The sequence below is a fragment of the Rattus norvegicus genome, chromosome 1, assembly GCF_021556685.1.
Source record: "Rattus norvegicus strain SHRSP/BbbUtx chromosome 1, alternate assembly SHRSP_T2T, whole genome shotgun sequence".
In the NCBI taxonomy this organism is placed as follows: Eukaryota; Metazoa; Chordata; class Mammalia; order Rodentia; family Muridae; genus Rattus; species Rattus norvegicus.
Window position 1 is genome coordinate 108,799,994 of NC_141534.1, and position 9,513 is coordinate 108,809,506.

General features: G+C 50.6%; 1 protein-coding gene across 1 annotated transcript; it reads left to right on the top strand.

Moving 5' to 3' along the window:
• The first annotated feature begins 4,943 nt into the window (after positions 1-4,943).
• Tmem86a (transmembrane protein 86A) lies at positions 4,944-9,289 on the top strand. The gene is given in 3 exon segments (NM_001135016.1): positions 4,944-5,055; positions 7,030-7,294; positions 7,936-9,289. Coding segments are annotated over 3 exon segments (723 nt in total). The 5' UTR covers positions 4,944-5,034; the 3' UTR covers positions 8,373-9,289.
• The last annotated feature ends 224 nt before the right edge of the window (positions 9,290-9,513 follow it).

The window sequence follows — 9,513 nt, forward strand, 5'->3', positions numbered from 1 at the left end:
CTTAGTCAGAAGCCCAAGAAAGAATCGACTGTGACTGGAAAGTCCGGACCTTGGTCTTTATTTCTGGCCTGAGCTCTGGATTGGTATCGAGTGCATTCCAGCTGAATGTCACGCATTCACCTCTCTTAAAAAAAACAAAAAAAAAACAAACAAAAAAAACCAAAACTTCATCCTGATGGTACAGGCCTTCAATCCCAGCACTGGGAAGTGTGTCTTTGTGAGCCAACCTAGTCTATACAGCGAGTTTCTGGACAGCTTGGGCTACATAATGAGGCACTGCCTCAAAAACAACCAACCAACCTCAACAACCTTATCAACCTACTCTCACACTTCAGCTGACTTTGTTGCACTTCTAGTATTTCTTCTCCAGATCTTCCGATTAAACGGGAGTATAACAGCGGCGAAGATTCTGAAAGCTGGTTAGATGTGCTCGGTGAAGTCAGGACCGAGAGAGAAGAACCAAGCAGAGACGTTAAGAACAGAAGACAATCGGCATCTACTGGGCCAAGCCTAATTTCCTTCCTAGACCCTTCAAGATCCTTCCTGACCTAACTCCTCTTAGTCCTTTTCCACTTTCTTAATATCGACTCTCTAGCTCGCACAATCAGCCTCTTCCTCCCAGTGCCCAGTGCCCCGGTTTTTCTCTGATTCAGCGTGTCACTTGTTTTGTACACAGTTGACTCCATTGCTGACTTATTCTTCTAGATTTAGCCCCACCCCCTCCTACTGTGACATGTGCAATGAACCACTCTGATGTCTATTATGTCACATTTGACATACCTTCACCTCAATTATTATTATCGTTTCTTTTTTCTTTCTTTTTTTTTTTTTTTTTCGGAGCTGGGGACCGAACCCAGGGCCTTGCGCTTCCTAGGTAAGCGCTCTACCACTGAGCTAAATCCCCAGCCCCCGTTTCTTTTTTCTTGAGGCTGTGTTGACTGTACTGGTCTTGACTTTGTAGGTTCAAGGCAGCCTCCCACATGAGTTGCCTGAACATCTGGGACTACAGGTTTCTGACACCACACCTAGCTTCATATGGCAATTACTTCAATTGCCACACCACCTGCCTGTTTACTTCTCTGTCTGTGAACTCCATGAGCTCAGAGGCTGATCTTAATCAATATTTATAACTCCAGTATCTAAGATGATAGCCCGTCCATATATATACATTTATTGGTCAAACCAATCGGCGAATGGGCTCACCTTCTGTCAGATGGGCGGGCACAAAGAAGACGACAGGGTTGTGTGAGAAGGACCAGATGACAAGTCATTTTGGTCACAGAAAAGAAGAAACACCAATTTTCGTTAGGTCCTACTCTACTCGCCCTGCTACCTGGAATAGAGAATCAAGAAAGCCCAGAACAACCTTCCCAAACCGCCGAAGAAGAGATTTAAAAATTGAATCGAAATATATTAACCATGTGAATACAATTAGGATGAGTTCTTCTTTGGAGGGAAAGTGCAATCTTTTCAGTGTCTGTGTCAGACGGGGCCCAGCAGCATTCAACTGAGGAGACTCAATTACCACCTGTACAGATGTGGGCAGATTAACCAAACCGTTACTAATATCTGGTTTCCTTTCCCTCTTGGAGTTATGGAGTCCACAATAAAATGGAATGCTCACTGAGCAGTGGGGATTTTTATTCTTGGCCAAGAATAGAAATGAAAGATAACTGCAAAGTAACTTCTCTAATGGCGTCAGGAAGGTCTAGCCATCTGTGAAAGAAACAAGGGAGGGATAGGCAAATGAAGGACAGAAAGAGTCCCTATCTTTTCTGGGAATGAATAGAAATTTTCCGGGAATTTGGATGCCCCTATTTTTGTTCTGTTTATGGTTCTTCCCGGTCACCTGTCACAGTGCTGAGAAGTGTCACTTAGCACGCGATCATAGGACTTTAACCTGACCGGTTAGTTAGCTACCTGAAGAGGAACTTCTGGCCACTGGGCATCCTGTCTTCAAAGATAAGGTTAGGGCAGGGCAGAAATTCAGTTAGTTCAAGCAGGCAGAGTAAGACGAGGATTGGGTAACAAAATCAGCCATCGGTCCAGAGACACACTACCAAAGGCCCGAGGTTTTAGGGAGAGAGCCTGGAGTTTGCCAGGAAGAGCATAGTTTCTAGAAATGCCGGATTCTCAGCCTGGTCAAGTAGGCTTTGTTCATGTTTTCCTCCTGCCCTGGCAGCCTCTCAGCCGAATTCAGCTAGCAGTGGGAGTCCTGGGAAGTCCTGGGTACTTAAGAAGGACCAGGGGTATATACGGACTGGGTATGGTGGACACACATTCAATTTCAACAGTTGGGAAGCAGAGGCAGCTGATCTCTGTTGAGTTTAACGCCAGCCTAATTTACATAGAGTTCCACGTTACCCAGAGCCATACAGTGAGACTCTGTCTCAAAACAAATCAACCAACCACTCCGAATGAGCAAGAGGACAGTCCTAGAAGCAGCACGGAAGAGAGACTCTATGTTTTTTGTGGGCCACCTCTTTATGTAAATACTTTGCCTACTGGTAGTAAGATCCTGTGAATAACATTTCTAGACCTTATATCTTTTGTATATTTAGGTATTTGTATATGAAGCTTATGACAGTAGGTGAATTAAGTAGAGTTAAGGTAGGACAATGACCTTTTTTTCTTTCCCCTTTCTTTCTTCTGTGTAACAGAACCCCGGCTGTTTTGGACTCACTTTGTAGACCAGGGTGGCCTCAGACTCACAGAGACCCACCTGCCTCTGCTCCCTGGGCACTGGGATTAGAGGTGTGCGCCACTATGCCCAACAACATGTTTTTTTTTTTTTTTTTTTGTTTTTGTTTTTTTTGTTTTTTGTCCGGAGCTGAGGACCGAACCCAGGGCCTTGTGCTTGCTAGGCAAGCGCTCTACCACTGAGCTAAATCCTCAACCCCCAACAACATGTTTTTAAAAAAGACTTCTCCAGTAATTTTGGCTGGCCCCGGTTTTTGAGAACAACTAATAAAGTTGTGGTTTTTGTGAGCCAACCTAGTCTATACAGTGAGTTTCTGGACAGCTTGGGCTACATAATGGAGCGATGGCTCTGTGGATAAAAGCACATACGGCTCCTGCAGAGGACCAGAGTTCTGTTCTCAGCAGAGCTGCCATGACACATCTAGGGAGTTCTGACAACTCTGACCTCAACCACACTCATTCTCCCCGCCAGTTAGAGAAATCTTAAAAGTTCACATTCTCATCTTTATAATAAGGCAAACTAGGGTCCAGAGAAACAAAAATGCCTGGCTTGACTACTCCCTTAGGTGAAGGGGAGGGTTTATAAATGTATGATTTTATAACCTGTTTATGGGAAACTGAGGCCCTGTAGATGGAGTAGCAAATGCCCAATTACACCACCGGTAAGTCCAAGGCAAGGAGGAGCCAAGTCCATATTGCTCTCAGTTCAATGTCTCAGTTCAATGTTCTTTCCGAGCAACACATTTGGTAATAGTGTATATGACAAAGCCTTGGGGACAGCCATTCTCATTTCTCCCTCGGATAATGTAGGTGAGAAGCTCCTAACTAGGAAAAAAACCCCCAACAGCAACAACAAAAAATCCCTCATGAATATGCCTAGAGATTAGGCATGTGACTCCCCTCCCTCAAACTTTGACCCTCACCTTTTTGGGATGCGATTTGGAATTTTAGGTTGTCAATACTGTCACTAGGAAAAGGGCTGTCCCTCTCTGAGGGGAAGTTAGGTTGGTAGTTTAGGGACCAGGATGTCTGGGGAAGGCCTGGAGGAAAATGAAGAGAACGACCCCAGGAAGGGCTCACTGGAGAGAGTTCAGTGTGTGTCTCTCCCTGGCCAGCACGAGGCTGGGGTCCAGCTCTTTGCCTTCCCAACAGCTGACACCACAGACCACATTCCTGCCCTTTCGGATGTATTTGGAAACCTGCATTTCCATGAAGACTGCTAGGATAGACTTGTACTTCCCTTTCTTGTACCTTTCCCTTTCTTTATCCTACACTACTTGTCTGGATTGAGCAGAGAGCCTTAGAGGTCACCCATGCATTTTACAGTTGAGGAAATCTAGGTGAGAGAGGCAGAGGCCATGGAAGCAGCAAACACAGCTGCATTGCAGTCCATTTGACTCCTTGCCAGTCCATCCACTTCTGAACACACACTTCTAGACATGCTCCAACCTATAAGTATTATAACTATTACACTGCATTTCTGGCCGTCAGTTTACATTCCTTTGAGTCCTCTGGTCACTGTTGTTGCAGCTGTGAGGGGTGTGTGATCAAGGCAACATAGTGCCTGTAATTTATTTACTCGTTGCTGTTATGGGGTCCACATATAGGCTGCTGCTTGTTTTCTTCCTTGGCTTTTGTGGTATGGTGAGGGATGACGGTCAACCCACAGCTCCCTTTCTGTAGCTTTATTTGTTCAGTGCACAAGTGTCCACGCTTGCTTAGTGCTACTACGAGTCTATATAGTACATCGTGTGCCTGGATACTTATCTCTTACCAGGCTGAAGGTTGAGAGTCTGTTCACCCTCTCGTGTCCATTGGGAGGTGTGACTACACTGTCAAAGCCTTATCGTAAAGGAATTGCATCCGCCTAGATAGTACGTTCAAAGGTTGACGAGAATCTGCCTTTCTTTTTATCAGGACAAGATGCATCTCCTGTACTCCCAGGGCAGCGTTGTGGTCGTCTCTTAGTCAAGTTAACTCCTCAACCTTTGGGGTCGCAGTCACGTTCCGGGATGCCCTGGCACGCCTCCCTAAGAGGCGTGGCCTTTCAGCCACGCCCACGCTCAGAGGGTGGGAGGGCCTCCTTTTCAGCCCAGAAACAGAGGGAGCCCGGTCGGCGCCGCCAACCGGGCTCCGCCCACACGAGGCTCCGGCCCGCTCATTGGCTGGGTTTGTGGTGACGTCGTCGGGTTCACAGACAGTACTCCAAGCGCCCGGCGCGCGGGAGGTATTGTGCTTCACCCCAGCTTTGTTCAGTCGTCTGCTCACCTAGCTCTGGGTGCGTCCTGGCGGTGCAACCCGGAGCGGGTGCCAGCAGCAGCAGCCGCCGCCGCCATGGTGTCTCCGGTCACTGTGGTGAGTGCGCGAGCGCGGGAGCCCGCGGCCAAGCCCCCCCCCGGGCCTGGGACAAGGCAGCGGCAAGCCGGGCAACCGAGGGGGGCGGAGGAAGCTGCTGTCCGCTCCGGGGAAGCGGCAGCTGTCACGGTCCTTCGCTCCTCACTCTCGTAGCGCCCCTCCTCCGCGCGCCCCCCTGTCTGCCCGCGGGAGGGAGGAAAACATTGTGCACGTGACTCGGAAGCGTGACTCTGTTGATCCATGTGTGTCTGGAGCGGGTCTACGGGTCTTGGCCTGGGACTGGATGCTGCAGGCCGTAGGGTTTTGCGTGGTGGGCCCTCAGAGAAGCATTCGAGAGGGCGCGGGAAGGGAGGGGGTCAGGGGGACAGACCTCCTGGGAATCTTGCTCCAAGTTGGTTTCATCTTCAGGAGGTGACACCTCTGTCTTAGGAACGCTGTTCAGGCGACAGGTGAAGGTGGACCTCTCTCTATTGACTTGACCTCCTTTTCAGACTTTCTCAACTCACACCTTTGAATTGTCTCTTCACACTTCTAAGGCTGACTTCTCTGTCATGATTTCACCACCTACTGCCAGCTTCTAGGAAATAATGGCCTGGGGAGTAGTGGGAGAGGGGAGCAAAGCTGATGTTTCTGAGAGCTGACAGGTAGAGCTGGGCATCCCCTCAGGTTTTCTCCCTTTGGCCATGCCCTCACCCTGACTGTCCCCTGATAAGGGAGTTTCCATGGGAAGGGAGTGTCAACTGTGCTCCCATCTCTAACCTCTGAAAAAACAAGAACAGGCTTGTACCCTGGACCCACTATCTGTCTCTTCCCTACCCTTCCCTAGTTGCATCAGGTACCTGGTAGCCTGGGAATCTAAGTGTCTCCTCAGTGTCCTGTGTGGAACAGCTTGCTCACACAGCCCAAGCACTTTCGTTGGAGTGTGAACCTATAGGGAACCCCAACTGCTCCAGTTCATGCTCAGTAACCCTGAACCCAGGGGAAGGATCTTCAGGAGACCACAGAACATCTGCAGAGTCTCCTCCCCCAGCTCAGAGTGTGCCTGCAGTGGCCTTGAGTAAAACCTTTCTTTAGCTTCCCTCCCCCTAATCCAGCTGAGACCCAGTCAGCTGGCCAACTTCCCCCTCTCAGTTCCCCATCTCCTCCCAGCCTGTCTGCTGGCTCCAGATCAGAAGCCCTCCCCACCCCCTTCCTGTCTCTGGTGCCTCAAGTTGCTCTTGTTCTCTGGGAAAGAAATGGCCAACACCCCCTTTTCCTAGCCCTGGAAATCTTTGGTGTTTCAAGCACTGGTTATTCCTCCCAACACAGATCTATTTCCCTTCCCAGCATCCCTAGCACCTCTCTTTGTCCTTGATGCCACCTTTAGTCTAACACAGGTAGAGTGGAAGGTCAGGGGCAGACTGGGCAGGACAGAAAGCCTGTGGGGTGGGGGTACTGTCACTTCTACATTCCTGGCACTCACCTGGTGTTGCCAGGGCTCTAAGTCTGGCTCTACAGCTTGGATCATGAGTTGGTCAGTTAGTGCATTTCTGTGGTTTCCCTCTGACCTTACTCCAGTTCCACACAGTTGGGAGCTCAGGCTGACGGGGAGAGAGGTGGTAAGGGCTGCCTGTAGGAGGGGAGGGGGGGGGGGAAGCCAGAAGGGAACATCGCTAGGCTGCAGAAGGGAATATCCTAATAGTTATTGTTGGTTCACTGTTGGCCAAGTTCCAGGACCTAGAGTGGACCAGGGTGACCGGACAGTGGAGCCCTTGCCTGTCCCGGTAAATTGAGCTTCAGGGTGATAATGTCTTTCACATCCTGCTGGCTGCTTGGAGCCAGCCAGGCTAGGTTTCTCTGTCAGAACTCTTTGTTCTCAGTGGTGTAGGGCTGGGGTATGCACTGTAGCCTTGGGGAAAGGTGTAGGGTTTTAGATCCCACCATGAGCTTTTGTGCCCCAACCTCTGAATATTGTCCTTGTTCTCTCTCCTCCAGGTGAAGAGCGAGGGGCCCAAGCTGGTGCCCTTCTTTAAGGCTACCTGTGTGTATTTCGTGCTCTGGCTGCCCTCCTCCAGCCCATCCTGGTTCAGCGCCCTTATCAAGTGCCTGCCCATCTTCTGCCTCTGGCTTTTTCTTCTGGCCCATGGCTTTCGATTCCTGCTGGCCCACCCCAGTGCCTCCCTCATCTTTGCGGGACTCGTCTTCTCCGCTGTGGGCGATGCCTTCCTCATCTGGCAGGACTCCGGATACTTTGAACATGGTCAGCAGTTAGAGGAGTTGCCTGGGAGGGTACCCGGGGTTGCAGGAAAGAGGGTCCTGGGGTGGAGGGAGGGACGGGGCTTCAGAAGAGGGAACAGGGGGTGGGAGAGTTTCTGAGGCTGGGCTCTTTGGTCTTCTGTTAAAGTAGGACCAGTTCTTTAAGGGAGAGTATGAGCCGGTGAGTTTAAAACTATAGCTCTGGGCTGGAGAGATGGCTCAGTGGTTAAGAGCACCGACTGCTCTTCCTGAGGTCCTGAGTTTAAATCCCAGCAACCACATGGTGGCTCACAACCATCTGTAATGAGATCTGATGCCCTCTTCTGGTGTATCTGAAGGCAGCTACAGTGTACTCATACAATAAAATAAAATCTTAAAAAAAAAAAAATTTATAAAACTATAGCTCTTCTCACCCCTTCTTAGTCATGGGGACAAAGCTGCTGGGCATCCCCAGCCCCCTTCTCTCGAACACTTGTTAGCCATGAAAGCCTTCCTTTAGCGTTTTTTTTTTTTTTTGTTTTTTTTTTTTTGTTTTCCGGAGCTGGGGACCGAACCCAGGGCCTTGCGCTTCCTAGGCAAGCGCTCTACCACTGAGCTAAATCCTCAGCCCGTCCTTTAGCGTTCTTTATACTCTCTGACTTGCAGGTCTCCTGATGTTTGCTGTGGCACACATACTCTATGCCTTGGCCTTTGGCATGCGGCCGCTGGCTCTTCGGACAGGCCTGGTGATCGGAGTGCTGTCAGGCCTGTGCTATGCCCTCCTCTACCCGAGGCTGTCAGGTGCTTTCACCTACCTAGTGGGGGTCTACGTGACCCTTATCAGCTTCATGGGCTGGAGGGCTATGGCAGGGCTGCGGCTGGGTGGGGCAGCCTGGCGGTGGACAGAGCTGGCAGCCGGTGTCGGCGCTCTGCTTTTCATCCTCTCCGACCTGACCATCGCCCTCAACAAGTTCTGCTTCCCCGTGCCCTACTCCCGAGCCCTCATCATGTCCACTTATTATGCTGCTCAGATGTTCATCGCCCTGTCGGCCGTCGAGAGCCGGGAGCCGGTGGAAGACTACAGGCTGAGCAAGGCCGCCTGAGGGGACTCGGGTCTGCTCAGCTTTCTCCTGCGGCTGGGGCCCAGATTTTGGGAGTGTGCAGGCCCTGGATCAGCAGGCAGCTTCTGGGAAAGGTGGCAGGCTTGAAGGGGGAGGGAGGGTAGGCTGAAGGAGCTCCTGGGAAAGCTGGTAGTCCAGGATGACCCAGAGAGCTCAAAGATGCAGCCTCATATCCCTCACCTGATCAGAGGTAGACATCCCCTCACCCCATCATGACTAGCAAAGCCCTCCTGGAAGGTGATGGTGCTTTTTGACCCCTCTGTTTTTTCTAGATGCAAGAGTGTGGCTATCTCTTATGTCCAGGACCAATGGCAATGTCAGGCCCCTCCATTCCCACCTTTTCTCCTCCAATATGACCCACGGACAAGCAGGCTTGAAAAGCTCTTTCCCCAGGCTCCCCAACTGGGAAGACTGGTTGAAGGTGGAGTCTTGTCTTCTGTGTCCAGCCTTGTGGCTTGAAGTCTTTTAAGTGGTGAATGGGTGTCCATGAGAAGTAGTAGAGGGCACTTTGTTGGACTGGAAGCTTGAGGGTACCATGGTTTCAGATGGGTCCTTTTTCTCTCACCCTCGTTCCATCACCCTCAGCCTCTGTCCCCAGGGCTAGGGTGGACCATGCCAAAGGAAGGGGCCAGTCTCCAGCTATATGACTTTGTCCTGCTGTCTGCAAAAGACTTAAAGCGGCAGGCCTCAGAGAGCTCCTGAGGGGTGCTTAACCTGGCTGGGAGCTGGGGCCCTCCCCTAGCCCACCAACAATGCTTTCTTCCTGCTCTGGGAGTGAGTTCTAAATGACACTTTAGGGTCTTAAGACCCGAGGCACAGTCAATGCAAGCGGAGTAAGGATGGGGTAACTCCATCCTCTACTGCCCATGTGAAAAAAATAAAATTAAATTAAAACCCAAGGTCTGTTGGTTTCCTAACTTGTCTGCCTGTGTGGCACGTGCCTGTCCCAGACAGGGGGTGGAGGCATGGTGCCAGGAGCCCTGGTTGTCCTCACAGCCTGGGTCAGAGTCATCTTGGCTCAGGCATCTTGGCACTAGGCTGGCTCTCTGGCTGTGCTGATACTTGTACTTGTTTCAGTGGGTCTCACTTCCCTAGTGGTGTGTGTGTGTGTGTGTGTGTGTGT